The sequence below is a fragment of the Biomphalaria glabrata genome, chromosome 15 (genome assembly GCF_947242115.1).
Source record: "Biomphalaria glabrata chromosome 15, xgBioGlab47.1, whole genome shotgun sequence".
Lineage (NCBI taxonomy): Eukaryota > Metazoa > Mollusca > Gastropoda > Planorbidae > Biomphalaria > Biomphalaria glabrata.
Window position 1 is genome coordinate 14316011 of NC_074725.1, and position 16876 is coordinate 14332886.

General features: G+C 36.8%; 1 protein-coding gene across 1 annotated transcript in view; it reads left to right on the forward strand.

The window, feature by feature from the left end:
- The window catches only part of LOC106055658 (delta-type opioid receptor-like), a 96548-nt gene that overhangs the window by 69311 nt on the left and 10361 nt on the right, over positions 1-16876 (forward strand). The window contains exon 2 of the mRNA XM_013212014.2: positions 14454-14610. Within this exon, the coding sequence (XP_013067468.2) occupies positions 14516-14610 (95 nt within the window). The 5' untranslated portion in view covers positions 14454-14515. The remainder of the gene's footprint in view (positions 1-14453; positions 14611-16876) is intronic.

The window sequence follows — 16876 nt, forward strand, 5'->3', positions numbered from 1 at the left end:
ATATATAAAGGAAGGGGGTAGAGTATCACCCGGTATGGATGTTCTATGAACTTCTACTACTATATCCCCAACTACACAAAATCTGAAATATTTAAGTATTAAAATAACTCATCATTAACTATGAAAAAAAAACATTTCTTGTGTTGAAATTGCTTAACAAACGCAAATTTAAAAGCGATAAAAAAAAAAGGGGGGGGGGAACTAAACCATGACTATCTTTCTTTTTTAGTTGTCCCTTATTCTCCCCCCTTTCATTCTCCCTATAATATCAATCGTATTATTCCCTGTGCTAACCGACATCATTTTATTTTACATAACTTTGCGCAGCAAAAATCAACAAAGAAAACAGCTCTTTAGTCTGTACTGGAATAAGGTTTTATACACACGCATTGGACAAACTCAATTGTTTGGTATGTTTACTTAAAATACGCAGTGACATAGTCCTACCCTTCCACTTTTGTGTTTTTATCCTTCAATCTTGTTGGAATGTTTTACAAATATTTCCTATGAAAGTGCGTATATTTTGATACGATAAAGTGTAGCTCAAGGCAATTAAAAGCAGTAATAATAATAATCTCAATTTTCAGATGAATTTTTAATGCCAGCCGACGTTGGACATAGTGTATCGTTGTTCCCACATTGACAAATGATTCCTGGTCCTGCAACTCGTATTCGATTACGTGACAGTAAGTAGGCTACATCTCCAGCTGTGCTCTGATTGGTCAAACTCAACTAAAACGAAACCGAGATTTCGAACAGCATTCTCTTGATTGTGCTCTAGTGCGCCTTTATGTGTGTGTTCACGTGCGTGTTTATGTGTGTGTTTATAGGCAACGCATCCACAATGTAAAGCGTCTGTCTAAATGCTATTTATCAAAGACAAACCTAGTTTAGCCAAATTGAGAAAACTTAGATCGAATGTTCTTTAGTTCTTTGCGGAGATGGTAAGACTGTACACCGTTGGACTGTGTTTCTCAAACTTTTACCAGACATTTATTTGCATACCATATGCTGCGGAAGTCTCGTCAATGCGCATCACCGGGTCAGCTAGTTCTTCTTCTGTCCCTGATAGGCCATCAATGCCATTTTCGAAAAAAAAAATTATGACCAATAGCCAACAGGGCTTTGAAAGAGGCATCAGTATTGGAGGTGAAAAGCTGACTAGAGTTAACAGCTTCAAATACCTTGGAGCTATTGTCTCAGATGAGGCAACGAAAACTGGACTACTGCCCAAATCGAACAGTCCACAGCAGCTCTTTCAAAACTTAATATGGAAAGACAAAGGCTTAGCCCTCGGCACCAAAATCAGACTGATGCGCTCCCTGGTCATGGCCACATTTTTATATGCTTGTGAGTCTTGGACGCTGACTGCAGAGCTAGAGAGGAGGATCCTAGCAATGGAATTGAGATGCTACAGAAGGATCCTAGGTATCACGTTCAAAGACCGCATCATAAACCAATAGATTACTGCAGCGATCGAACCCCATTATGATCTGCTAACTATAGTGAAAAAACGCAAGCTCAAAATCTATGGCCATATTACAAGATCTTCGGGGCTCGCAAAGACCTTCCTTCAGGGAATCGTACCAGGAAAAAAAAAGAGGCAGACAGAGAAAGCGATGGGAGGACAACATAAAAGAATGGACGTGCCTGCTATTGAAAGAGGTTCCAACTAAAGCAATAAACAGGGAGGATCGGAGAAAGACGTTCGACAAATCTTGCTTGGTGCCCCGACGGTCCAACAGACTAAGGAATAGGTTAAGGTAAAGGTAAAAAAATCCCCAGACAAACAAAATGATGTTCGGGCCAGGTAGGGGATCCAAGAGTATTTTAGCATTCAGAGCTTCAGTAATTCATTCTCCTGGCGTTTACGACTCATTATTTCTCCTTGTAAAATGAAAGTATTTTAAACAAATTTAAAGTAAAAAAAAAAAAGCTAGGAGAAGAGAGACATTCGAAATGGTTTAGAATGCTCGTGTTATAAGGTCACCCTCGAGTTCAAAAAGAGCGTGCCTGTTTGGTTTAAGTAAAAAAAAATGTGACGAGAATGTTAGTACGTTACTCTAGGGAACTTGAATTGTTATGACTTAGACAGGGAAACTGTAGAATCGTATGGGCGAAGACACATTGAATGAACGTTTTCAATCGACATATCTCAAAATAAAATGTCGAAGTGTCCTAATTTTTTATAAAAATTAACCTTAACCGCGTCACAATTTAATAATTTCATTCTTTAAACTTTGATAAGAATGTTTTTTTTTAACTTAATTAAAACTTAGATATAAAAGTATAATTATGATGACAAAAACAAAAATGTCCGATCCGCAGTTGAAGAAATGTTGCTGTAAGATATCGAACACCCGACTTTTAATTTTCTAAATAAACTCTCTCTCACCCACTCTTCCTTCTCTTCTTTTTCTCTTTCTCTGCCTCTCTCTCTCTCTCTCTCTCTGTTTGTTGTTTTTCATGTTTTGAATGTTCCTTCAGAGTTGAAGATATCTACTTCCTAGCCTAAACGGAGAAAGTGGGATGGCAGCGGGCAGGGTATGAACCCGAGACCATCGAGACAACCGAAAGATAGCATACCGCTCGACCAGTCATCCATTCGAGCCATCCTTATCTATATAGACGTCGAAAATCGGTGAGAAGAATTCTGGGTACATTTAAAAAAACTGACCATTGTAGTAAGCAGGTTAATTTTCCTTTTATTTTTAACTCATTCTGGCACACACACACACACACACACTGCAGACACAATGTACATGTAATTAACCAAGCGGTTATCTTTCTTTTTCTTCTGTGACATTTCAACAGAACAAGGAGGGGACGGAGAAGGGGTTGAGGAGGAGAACTCTGGGTGCAAAGGGGGGGGGGGGGGCTGTTCTTTGAAGGCAGTGTCAACATCTTAATCTAGAAATCGATGCGTTCTTGATGATGATTTAAAGCAATCAATTTGTGTGAGGGTCTTAAGAACCGTTTAATCAAGTCCTTCAATTGTGCACCATAATCCACATTGGATTACAGCGGTCTGGTTAATGAAGCCAGAGATTATTATTAGCCTGTAATGTTAGCTTATATCAGAACATATTTCAGACAGATTTGAAGGGATGTCAATTAAGTTTCTATTTGTGATTTTTTTTGTTCAGGTTTGCTTTTAGTTAATAAAAGGGTCAGGCCTAACCTGGTCATGTAGTGCGACCAATGATTGCGTTTGTCACACATACAACATTTCTTTGATCTACTTTTTTTTTTCTGTTTGTTTTTCCGTCATTACTTGAAGTCGTAGACCAGCGTTTCTCAACACGAAGTAAGAGTTTAGGGTGCTGGGAGGAGTTTCGGCTTCTTGGAGTTGGGCTTCTTGGAGAAGCGTTTGGGCTTCTTGGAAAAAGTTTGGGCTTCTTGGAGAAGCGTTTGGGCTTCTTGGAGAAGCGTTTGGGCTTCTTGGAAAGAGTTTGAGCTTCTTGGAAAGAGTTTGGGCTTCTTGGAAAGAGTTTGGGCTTCTTGGAGAACAGTTTGGGCTTCTTTGAAAGAGTTTGGACTTCTTGGAAAGAGTTTGGTCTTCTTGGAAAGAGTTTGGGCTTCTTGGAAAGAGTTTGGGCTTCTTGGAGAAGCGTTTGGGCTTCTTGGAAAGAGTTTGGGCTTCTTGGAAAGAGTTTGGGCTTCTTGGAGAACAGTTTGGGCTTCTTTGAAAGAGTTTGGGCTTCTTGGAAAGAGTTTGGGCTTCTTGGAAAGAGTTTGGGCTTCTTTGAAAGAGTTTGGGCTTCTTGGAAAGAGTTTGGGCTTCTTGGAAAGAGTTTGGGCTTCTTGGAGAACAGTTTGGGCTTCTTTGAAAGAGTTTAGGCTTCTTGGAAAGAGTTTGGGCTTCTTGGAAAGAGTTTGGGCTTCTTGGAAAGAGTTTGGGCTTCTTGGAGAAGAGTTTGGGCTTCTTTGAAAGAGTTTTGTGTTTTTTGGAGAAAAGTTTGGGCTTCTTAGAGAAGAGTTTGGTTTTCTTGGAGATGAGGATTGAGATTTTTTTAGAAGAACTAGAGGAAACGTGGTGTACTTGAGCCTCAGGTTTGATATACTTTAAACAGAGGTTTGATATATTTAAAACTGAGGTTTGATATTATTGAAACCGAGGTTTGATAGACTTAAACCTGTGGTTTGGTTGCTACTAAAGAATAGCATTACATAAATCCAAAAATAAACAGGCATAAGCCAAATAAAAATTCTAAACTTAATGGTCATTCTAAATGACCATGAATTATGAGTCTTTCCCTTGACTCGCACAACATGTTTTTGATGTTCTTGATATAAAAATAAATGTCCTCTTCTTTTCCTATGACCCATAGGAAAGTAAAAAATATAGATCTAAAAAAACGCGTGACCCCTAGCAGACTTTGCGATCATGGGAACACATGATATAAATCTCGTCTGTTTCTCTAGCCGTCGATTTACGAGGATGTCATGCTGCTCTCACAACAAGCAACGGACTTAACTTCCCCATCGTATGCCAGGCAGCCAGTAGAGTTGGTTGGATGTTGAGGCTTCATAAGCGGGATTCAATTCAAGACCCCTCAGTTCGGAAGCGAAGTGACTTAGACATCACGACAACTAAAATATTGTTATAACCCTAGTGGCGGACTGAAAGGGTTAATGTGTGTGTGTGACCTACTGAGACAAGAGACTAAGGCGAATCACACAGGTCAACGGCTGTTGGACAAGGGACAGTACTGCTAATACACGCAAATATGGCCCGTGCTGTGGTCATGTGACGAGAGCCTTCACGGACCCAGAGACAGAGCGAGTTAGAAAGGAGACAGTAGAGTCCAGGACAGCAAGCAGTGAGTCCTCGAAAATGTAGCTGTACGAGCTAGAGAGACTTGTAGTGATTAGTTAGGCAGTTCTGTTGTGCAGCAAAGCATTTGAAATTAGTGTAGCCAATTGTGTTTATTGGCTGTTGTTGATGTAATTGTAAATAAACCGCCACCTTGTTACGTGAGACTCTTGTGGTCAAGTTGATGTTTAAGATGTGCTGTGTTGCTTAGCAGTGTTTACAGAAGGCCTGACTGAGAAGAACGTAACAATATAAATCTAAGAATATGAAAAGTTCATACGAAGTTTTACAATTTATATACGGAAGCCTTGAGTGGATTCTAAAAAAGGGAATAAGCAAATATTTTTAAAAATATTTTTATAAACAAGATTATCTATGGGAAAGAACTGAATAGTCACTGCCATATATCTCAATACTACATGAATAAGCTCCCATAATTGGTAAATTTTCGAATTCAGTGATGCCCAAATTACGGCACGTGGGCCAGATTCGACGTGGTTCAAACCAAAAAAGTGTAGAAAATCCCCCTCCTCCAAAAAAAAAAAAAAAACGGTTGAGAAATGTATCTTTTCCTACGTTATGGCCCTCACTTTTTCTCTGATGGACTGTGACAGAGACATTTAGATGTAACATATTTTGTGAGTTTATGAAGAAGGACTTGTGTATTTATTTTTCATCTACCAGGAAAATTGAACGGATCTTTACGTTTGTTTGTTTTTTTTTTTTTTTTGTCGAAACCTGATAATAAGCCAACATATTGGTTTTGTAAGGAAAGTTTGGCTGTTTAATAAAACAACAACATACAAACGGCATTATTGCCCCGAATACAAAATGTTTAAACTACGCCTAGAGATAAGTGAGGATTGATGGGAATATTTACCCACAGAAAAGACAAGAAAATGAGTCAGGCGGTAGTGAAGCTAGCTAGCTACAATGTTGCTAACATTTCAAGTAGAGAATAGAAGCCATTTTCTGACGCGTAAAAACAAAAATTATAAACTTTAAATAAGCAATCAATGTAAGTACTAGATCTACGGGTTTCTAATAAAATAGTTGCAGATCAATTTCATTTCATTTTTCTACCTTTTTGTTGATATGGCTCGCAACATGAGTGTTGGAAATTGGAATGGCCCGCAACATGAGTGTTGGAAATTGGAATGGCCCGCAGACCAAATCAGGTTGTGCATCACTGTTCTAATTAATTCAAGTGTTATCATCTATTATAAATAATTATACAAGATTTCAAATTGGGAAGTGGGAGAAAAAAACGTGTCCAAAATCTAATAATGTAAGTAACTCTACTTATACAGCCACAGCTTACAACAAGTACCATTTATTTCCCATTTTCTATACCGAACAAAATAATTTATTTTACCAATAATTAATGAACTAACTGGTTAATTTTTGTTATTGATTCATGTTTTGTTTGGTACTTTAAGTAATAGTGTGCAATGTTTCAACTTATTCGAGAATGTGTGTGGGAGAAATCACGTGTTCAAACATTGCACCAGACAGAGTGAGTTGTTATAAGCTTTGTACTAATGTGTCATAGTCGTGACATAAATTTATTATCATAAGTACGATTGATTAGTAAGGAGTAAGTAAGGGCCCCTTGATATCAGTGAATTAGCCCAGACTTAATTATCTATCTATCTATCTATCTATCTATCTATCTATCTATCTATCTATCTATCTATCCAACGAATTTGAAACTATTTTCTATGATATCTTAATTTAATTTTTTTTAAAATAACTTTTAGCATGCTCAGTGTGCGACGGTCCAATGTCTTTTGTGGATCAGTGCGTGCGTGTGTAGGGGGGTGGGGAGGGAGTGGTATCTTGGAGAAAGTTTTCCGTGCTGTCTTTAGGTGCTCAGTAATCACAACTCCGGTGTCGAACTCAAGCCTCCTTGAGAGGTAGCCAGGCGGTTTAAGCCTCTCGGCCACACACCCCACCTTTCCGACGTATCCCACCTTAAGCAACCCAAACATCCGAGAGAGTGAGAAAAGTTCACACTTTCCAGTTTCATTCACTAGAAAAGAATTAAACTTTCTTTCTATTCTCAGTGGTATCTACTTTACAAACGGTTGCTAAACTTGTGCAAATAAACTTCTGCAGAACGGCTTGTCATCATTGCCCTATATTTCCCCACTAACCACAAGCGTTAATAACGTCATGGAACTGACCACAGGACTCTAGTCCACCCCCCCCTCCACACTGATTAGATTTTGGACTTAACCGTGTAAAGACCAGATGAAACTAGCGAAATCTGCTCTGGCTAATGAGGTCATGTCTCGTATCAAACTCTGGGGTGACTTGGTTTCACTGCTGTTAACATGAGCAGTGCTAGGGAGAGGAAAGTGAAAAATTAAAAACTAAAATAAAAAAAGTATTGAAGAGAAAGCTAAACATTATAAAAAGGTTTTCTAGAGTTAGTTAAAAATACACGTACAAACGAAAAGCTAAATCTAAATACCCAAGTGTCTGCATAATTCTACTTGCATAAATACATTCTAAGGGAGATAATTCATATATGGTAAACAAATCAATTTCCTCCCTTGTATTCTTCTACGTCTCTTACTAAGCCATCAATTGAATTGAAGTGTATTCACTTGTAAGGTTGTTATTGCCGGAAGTGTATTCACTTGTACTATTGTTCTTGCCGGAAGTGTATTCACTTGTACGATTGTTATTGCCGAAAGTGTAGTGGACATAAGCACTCTGTAAAACCCTTCCAATGGCAAGCGTCTCAAACAGCTTCTGACAACAGGTTCAACTACTGGCCTTGAGGTGAGGTTCAGATATTGGGTCCGGTGGATGGGCATCGATAGACCCTTGCTACCCACCTAGTAGAAGAACATTTCAGAATTAAAACCTCTGGTGCCTTGCAGCTAAACCCAAGCATGGGAAAGGCTTCGAGAATCAACACATAGGTAATATCAGTAGCCGGTGACTCCCTCGACAGTTGTATAACGCAGTGTTAAGCCAGAGACGCCACTGTTCCCAAACTTTGCTGTCCCTTGTCGTTCCTTTGGAGACATCCGCTGCGTTGGTATGGGGAGAAAATCCTGTGTGGATGACATCGTTCCGACCATAGCCAATGCCCTGGCAGGTCTTCATCTAGAGTCTCTTTACGAATGTATGATTCCATATTCACTTCATCCATAAGTCATTGAGTACAATGTACATCAAGTATATCTAGTTCAGTGTTTCCCAAATTTTGTTCTTAACGGAACACTTCAAACATTCTCAGTATTTAACGGAACACTGTTTATCTTTTTAGAGAGGCTAATTCACGCGGTGACCTACGTTAATTATTTTTAGTTAATTATTCCAGTAGTTCTTGGAGCACTTATTTAGGTCTCGCGAAAAAGTACGGTTCCGCGGAACACAGTTTGGGGAACACTGGTCTAGAATACCTGTATTTTGACAACACTTACGTCAGCGGGTATTCTTACATGTTTTTTAAGAGTTAAATAAAGAAACAGACATTCAGAAACATTTTTCAAAGTCATAAGAATTTCATTTACATTCGCTTAGCCAGATATTTTTTTGAGGATTGTATGTGTGTGGAGGGGGGATTTAGGCAGGACAAAATGTTCAAAATCAAACGTTCATTAGTTATTAACAGCAAAATGATTGTCTTTACAACGCTGTACAAAGGAGGATATGTGTTTCTGTTCAAAATTTTTTTTTGTTACTTGTTATTTGTATACTACGGAAGTACGAAATTGAGACTACGATGCCAGGAACATTAATATTCCTAAAATCTGGGCTAGTCGAAGGAAAACATTTCCCATTGTAGACTTAGTGAAAGTAGCCATGAGACAAATAGAGGCTGGGGTCAGAGTTCATAGAGGGCTCAGAACACAGAGAGATCTAAATATAGTCTTGCACCGAACTCACATTTGTTGTGTGTGTGTGTGTGTGTTATTGTGGTGAGAGAGGTAGATAAAGAGAGAGTAAGAGAAAGAGTAAAAGAGGTATACAATATTCACCGAATAGATGGCTGCCTATAAGACCAGTCCTAACTATTGTGGGGCCCTATGCGAAACGGATTGCGACGGGCCCAGTCTGGGCGGGAATAAGCGTAATATCAAAATTAAGACTTTGTATTAGAAATTAAATTGGTCTTTGCAATAAATTTTTAATCAATTGAAAGCTAACAATGCCTTTTTTTCTTATCGCGCGTGGGATTGGCGCCCCACAATGACAATATTGTCCACTTTTCAGTAAATTTTTATGAGTTGTTCCAGGAAATTTTAATAATTTCAGGAGATTTCCAGGAATTATTCGTATATTTTGCAATTTCAGGAGATTTCCGGGAGGTCTTAAAAAACTAGGAAACCGCGGAAACCCTATTATTATATCTTATTGACAATGTTTTAATTTAAAATTGACACCTAGACTTATCACGAGGCTTAGGAAAGTGCAGGGCCCACTGCGGCTGCTTAAAAACTCTAAGAATTGAAATGAAATGTATAAAAAGGGAACGAAAACTGAAAGAATCAATACGAAGTCAATTAGAAACCTTACAAAAACACAAACAATCATGAAACGTATTTATTCAATGTCTAGTCATTGGAATATCAACAGCGTCTAGTGTCTGATTCCTTTGTGTGTGTTTTGGACTCAGTCAATGATGTGTGATAAAACTCTGTGTTTACTCACTCTACGAGTACAATTCCATTAGACCTGGCTCATGAACAAAGCAAAATAAAAGTACAGTTTTCTCATCTTGTTATAAGCTTATCTGTGCCATAGAATTTCCTCCACAGCTCTTTCCCCTCCCCCTCCCTTTTTTTTTTTTCGTTTTGTTACAGAGGGCTGGCCAATTAGTTAATTTGAGGAAAAGGGGCATAAATGCGGATGTTTTTTTTGTTAAAAAGCTGTTGTTTTTTTTTTACATTGTATCAGTGGATATAGTTTAATTTAATATCCCTAGAAATGTGTTTTTCCATTAGTTGGGTGTGTATTTGTTTATGTTTGCGTATGTGTTTTCTGAACTATTGAGGAGATTGGACAAGAACTCGAAGGACAGGAAGTCTACGTAGTGCCCCCTATCGAGGAACTCTTCTGCTTGGCCTAGCGCCCCATAGCTTCCCATGCAGGTCAAGTGACAACCAATGTGGATCGATATTTTAAAATATTCCAATTGAAATGTGACTTTCACAGACTAGAACTTGCAGGCACTTGCCACCCCTAGAGGTCAAGGGTCACATTCCTAGCCCAGCCTCCGCCCCACCTTCCCCCACCTATCTTCACCAACAATTATAACAGAGCCAACACATCAACACCTGTATGGACAAACAATGGCTCTATCTAACGCTGTATCTCTCAGTATGTCAAGTGGACAGCATCAATGCAGAACCTAGAGAAGCTTCAGTGAGTAGGTAGCAATTAAGCTGTAAACCTAACTACAAATGTGAAGCGATGAAACTGTGAATGCTGCATACATATTCCACTAATTAATTAAGGCAACGCTAGGAACCACATTATTTTGTTTGTATTGACCGAGCATCAATAACGCTATTGTTTCATTCTGTAGTGTTAATGAGATGCAGAGATCGCTAGAGCAGAGGTCAAGCGTGTCAAGGTTGCAGAACGTAAACAAAATGTTTTTCTGCAGATTCGATTCTAGGTGCTTCGTGTCCTCACTTAAAGGGATAAATAGTTCGGGGAAAGCTATTTGAACAAAAAAAAATTAATTTGACTCGTTTCTGGAGTTTCCGATCACATTCAAGTTTTAACTTTGTTTGGAAAAGTATAAACAGGAGGAAAAAAAATGGTTAGACGGTCCATTAGTTTTAATCTTAACGTTGAGTCTATTTCTGTGGACTTGCTATTGAATTGAATTTTGTATTGTTTCTTGGAAGAGTGTGTGTATTTTATTCATCTGATGATATCTGTTTGGATGCTAACAATTTCAGACTGTAACGATCGAAATATAAAAAATAATTTTAAAAAGCAAAGCTTATCTAAGGGGAAGAAGTCCCCACTTACAACTATATCTATGTATCTCAAAAATGTAATGTTGTTTATCTTATTGAATATCAAATTAAATAATTAATTACCAATAATTAAATTACTGATTGGTTAATTTTTTTATTGTTTCATATTTTGTTTATTCAAACGAAGTATTGTGAAAAGTTTCAACTTGATTCGAGAATGGGTTGGGAGAAATAGCATGTCCAATGGGCTTTGTTGCTGCACATAAAAATTATATATGTGTCAGGCGCGAATAGCTAAAATTTTCAGTAAAAGAAATTACAAAAGTCATTTCTCTATAGAAGAAGTTCCAAAAGTTATATAATATAAAACCACAGACCTATATATTCTACAATAAATATAGGTATTCGCTATCTATTTACGATTTATTTAGGTAGGTGCTATTTTACTATTACACACCAAGCATCAGATTTTAGAAAATACCGGCGTTCGCAAGAACATCGCTGTTTGTAGTGCTGTCTTGCCACCGTATGTCCATGATGGAGCTCAAGCATCTTTGGTGAAAGCGTTCAAGTAGTCTTTAGTTGTTTTCTGTATAGTGTCCATGTCTCAGATCCATATAGAAGCGTTGAGAGAACCACTGCTTGGTAAACACTTTTTTTATAGGCAGGAGGAGCGATCTATTCCGCCAACTCACTCCTGGAGGCGTCCAAAAGCACTACTGGCCCTGGCCAGACGGTTATCAACTTCCTTAAAAGCGAGGTGTCATTCGGTACTAAGCTTCCTAGATATATGAAGGGTTCTACCACGTTAAGGGGACGTCTATTTACGGTGATCTTTTGGGCTGAGTAGGTTTTACTGGGTTACTTCTGGAACATGACTTCTGTTTTCCCAAGGTTTATAGATAAACAGAAAGAGGCGGCTGTGTATGCGAATTCGTTGACCGCGATCTGGAGATCATGTTCATTGTGGGCTAGCAGGGAGCAATTATCGGCTTAGATTTGCTGAATGTGATGGCGTGCATGCAGTGTGTCAACAAAGAAATAAAACAACACTATGCTTGTGGTTAATGTTGTTTGTATGAGCAACTGTTAATTAGATCTTCTCTAGTTGCCGGATTGATCTTCTTGCTAGTGGCTCTAATTAGATATAAACTATTTCCGTCTTCCTGGGTCTAGATCAAAACATGTTGCCGCTCATTTTCACGACAGCCAATTAGATCTACGGACTTATTGGGTCAATGCTTTTGTTATTGCAAGGTATTACGCCTGAAACATCTCCAGCTTGATGCGATGTCCTTTTAAAGTATGTTGTAATGGGGGGGGGGGAGATGGAGGCTACATGGTGTCCATGGGATGAAACATATATAGGGCCTATGTAGAATGTGAGCTATATCCCCGATGTGAGGTGGTTCTTGTGCATGACCATCTACAACTGCTGAACTTATAGAGCACGCAGCTAACTTATTCAAATTGCATTAACCCGTTTTGAGTCATTGATCCTCGTTGGCAGTAGTTCAAAGAAACAAGAAACAAACGTAGCAGCAGACGATCATTTGCTATTTTGTATTTTTCTGAAGAATGTTTCCAATACTTTTTTTTTGTTGATCCTAAATAAATTACAGAAATGAAAGACAAACTCTAATTTTGTTAAGTTTTAATTAAAATCAAGTTTTTTGTTGTCTTGATATTTGTATTTCGGGAATTTATCTCCCCTTCTCAAACTGATATTCTAACATTTTTCTCATTCGACGAAACATCTTTGTTGAGAGCGTACATATTTAGAATAAAATTAAATTGGCTTCATTTCTTTATCAATCGTATTTCTATTTAGTTTTAGATTTTATTTAGTCACATGTAACCAAGTGTGCTAAAATTAAACATGTTGCTCTGTAATTCAATTTACAATGAATGCTGCTCACTCACAGGTGCAGACACATACACAAACATACAGCGCCTGGATTCACAAGATGTACTTTTAACGAAATAGAATTTCTATTTGTTTTGTTTTGTTTTTGTTTTTATGTTTGGTGTCTCGTTCCATACAAAAAAAAAAAACTTTCTTCGGCGTCTTACTTTATGAATAAAGTATCCTGTTATAATGATTATACACAAGATGTTTATATTTGATTATAAAAACAGCAGCAAAAACGTGATTGCACACAGCGACAAAAATAGCAACGATTCTGCATGTTCAAGGAAGAACGATAATAACAATACAATCAGGGCCGGTCCTAACAATAGCGGGCCCCTATGCCTAGTCTGTGTAGGAATAAGGATAATAAGTGAAAATTAAGATTTTGTATAAGAAAACAAAATTCGACTTTACTAAGTTAAAAATTGCGATCTGTACTTTACGAACCTTGTAACCAATGGCATATTTATAAAAGTATAAATAAAGTATTGGAACTTCCGATTAAGGTATAAATTCACATGAAAGCTGCCAATGCCTTTTTCCTTTTATCACGCGTAGGATTGGCGTTTTCCGCAATTAATGACACCCACAAATGATAATTTTGTCTATTTTCCTGGAGATTATAAAAAGTTTTCAGGAGATTTTAATAAATTCAGGTGATTTCCAGAAGTTTTTCTTATATATTTTGCAATTTAATAATTACACCCTGAATTAGCGCGGGGCCTATGAAAGCGCGGGGCCCAATGCGACCGCATAGGTTGCAGTGGCCTAAGACCGGCCCTGAATACAATAATAATAATTAAATGAATAGCCATGACAATGATAACAACATACACAACAAAATAACAAAGATAGTGTATGTGGAAACACAAACGTTGACATTGTCCTCGTAGGGATCCAATCATGAAGGTCAAAAGGTTAGGTTTCAGTATTTTCAAAATAAGTATCAGACGCTATGAATTGCAAAGTATAAACAACACTAGCTCCATCTGCACCTATACAAACAGAAAAGAAGAGTACGTATCGAAAGTGTTACTTATATTATTAAACTGTTAGGTCGATATGGTTGAATGTGAGTCTGGCTTTACTGATGTTATGGAATGATTATCTGTTTGATGATCTTTCATTTACAGCTTTAAGGAAGAAGCCTTTCCATTTATTTATATGTGTAAAAATGATTGATTTCCATACAGTATACTCCACTTGTGTAGTAATACAGATTGCTTTTTAAATGTTGTTTTAAAATATATTCGACTTATCTACATACTAAATGTATTCTTTAAAGACAAAAGTAAACATTCTATTTAAAATGTAAGTAGCTTGTAAAACAGAAAACATTTATTTTTGTAATTCAAGTGTATTTTATAACACTATTTTTCAAAAAAAAAGTTTAAATAAATGTTTTCTAGATATAAAAAAAAATGCTTTCCTTATTTTTGTAGTCTACTAATAGTGAATAGTTGTAAAAATAAAATGGTGTGTTTTTTTTGAAAAACAACAACAAACTGCTTGAATATTTAATTAAAGAAAATTAAACTTAACTCTTTAAGAGATGAAAAAAGTAACCATTTCACTTTGAAAGATTTTCAATATATTTTCTAGATTTTGAGATCTAAACGGGACGGACGGACGGACTGACAGACCACACAAAGCTAATAGCGGCTATTGCCCTTTCGGGGGCCGCTTAAAAATTCAAATCAACCCCAACCCACAAAACGACAACTGCAACAACAAGAACAACACGTTCATCTAGGGTTTTTTTTTTTTTTTCAAGCAATCTTCGATTTGATTGGCGCTACATTTAATATGAGTGTGAGTAAAACCTGAGACTCCCCCATGGCAGTAAGCACAACCTATATTGGTATCAACGTCACCTTCTATCAACATGAAGAGGATAGCTCCGTCAGATCTATGGCCATGTTTGCAGTCAAGTAAGTAGACCTTTTTATTTATAATTCTACACTCATATCTACACTATTATTATATCTAAAGCTGCATCCATAACCAGATCCATATCTTTATCTTTTAATACGTCCATCTCTACATCCACTGTGACGTCCACATCTGCATCTTTTGATACATCTTTCTTTACATCTATTGTGATATCCATATCTGAATCTTTCTGAAATATATATATTATTAATATTAAAACTTTAACCAATTAGTCATTTTAGTTTAAAATGGAAATTAATCCTTCAGTTTTCACAGTTATGGCTAAATGTTTAGGATTTGGTCTCCTTAGATAATTATACACTTTAATTCTCCCACATTTTCGGATCAAGTTGAAACCTTAAACATTTATTTCTTGTACCTATCAAAACATGAATCAATTTTTTTAAAAAGGAAATATATTGCAAATGCGGAGTTTTTTTTCGTTATATATATATAACCCTAACCCTAACCCTAACCATATATATATATATATATATATATATATTTGAATTTTAAGAAAAGCAGTTTCTGATTTATTTTTGAAATAATTTTCAACCTTAGAGGATTGGTTACTTCATATGAAAATAACAAAATCATAAGAAAAAAAATTAAGACAATCAGGATTACTGTTATTTTGTTTAGGCTCATCCGAATCGTATGTCCTCTTTTAAACAAACCTTTTTTTTATCCCTTTCTTAAATAGATTCCAGTGGTCCAGATTCAATTGACTTAAACCCAAATAATGAGTAAAAGGTGGGCTCTGATATGACTTTTATAAGTTTGGTAATATTAATATATATATATTCTTGGACCTTCCTTTGGCATTAATTCCCCTCCCCCCCCCCCTCTCTTCTCCATTCATTGATTCTTAAAGAGCAGAAACACAGTGCCCTAACGCTGTACATAAGAGTGTCCATCTTTTTGTGTAAACTCTCAACAACGGTGTACATTTCTACGGAAGCGTTTAAATGTGTACACTAGGCCTAGGGATAATATGTAGCGCCTGATCAATCTAAACCAGTGATTCCCAAAGTGGTCTATATAGACCCCCAGGGGTCTATGAAGACTTCCAATGGCTCTACGAAAGTTAAAAAGGGAATTGGGGGTCTATGAGATGTGCACGGGGGTCTACGATAAAGAATCTCAATTCAGCATGTCGTGACGTTAATTTTGACAATTGTAATTTTTTCATACATACATTTATGATTTGTACCTTAGGAAATCCTTAAAATTGTTATCCTGCTGATTGAATAAAAATTTTATTTTTTAATTTTAAAACTATTTAAATTGTGTAGTTTTGTCTAGTTATAACTTTGACAAAAAGAAATGTAGACTGTACAGCATTAAGTATTGAAATTGAACTTCATAACTTCCTTGTCAAACAAACGAGTGTTAATGTGCCATTTTTTATGATGTTATGAAACCAATTATGCTGGAGGATCATTTGAGATGATGCTACCCTGATAAAAAGATAATGGTTTGCAAAACTTTCAAACACTCAAAGATAAAGTTCAGAATACACCCACAAAATCTCTCTTTGACCTGACAGTGAGAAGAAGATGATTATTGAACGTTTTACTATATCTCTTTACTTATAGTAAAATAATGAAAACCTCACACGATATGCAAATTATTGATTTTACCAGCGGTTGAAAAAAATTGTAAAAACGCTTACACAGACTTATATCATTAAAAGAATTTCATGTTTGTTTTTTATGGCCGGTGTCTTGTCTTGGGCCTCTTTAATGCAATTTTGAAGACATGGTCGGCATTCTCTGGTGACACTCCAAAAGGGCAAATTTCAATGGTCCCAATTTTGAGCTTCCAGAACATATGTTTTCTCATTATGAGGTGTACGGTTTTGATGTGAACAATTTAGGTGGTTCTATCGGGATAGTTTATAATAGGTGTCATCTTTCTTGTATATCGAATAAGAGCTTGTCCATTTCTCGTTTTTACAATTCACTATTTGTTTCTTCATTTCTTCTTGATAGAGTGCGATGTCCAAGTGTGCATTTGTTTTCTCACATTTGGCAAGTGTGTCAGCCTTCTATTTCCTTCTATTTGATGTGAGCAGGCAAAGTGACTACCGAACGTCAGTCCAGGCATCATGAGTTATTTTATTTAGGAGGCATCAGAGTTTGTCAAGCTTTGAATGACTATTTTTTTTTTTGTTACAAAATTTAACTTTTTGGTGAACTTGGCTGATTCGCTAGCATGGAAGCTGTTAGCTCCAGTGCTCCTATTTATTCTCTGTGGTTGTAA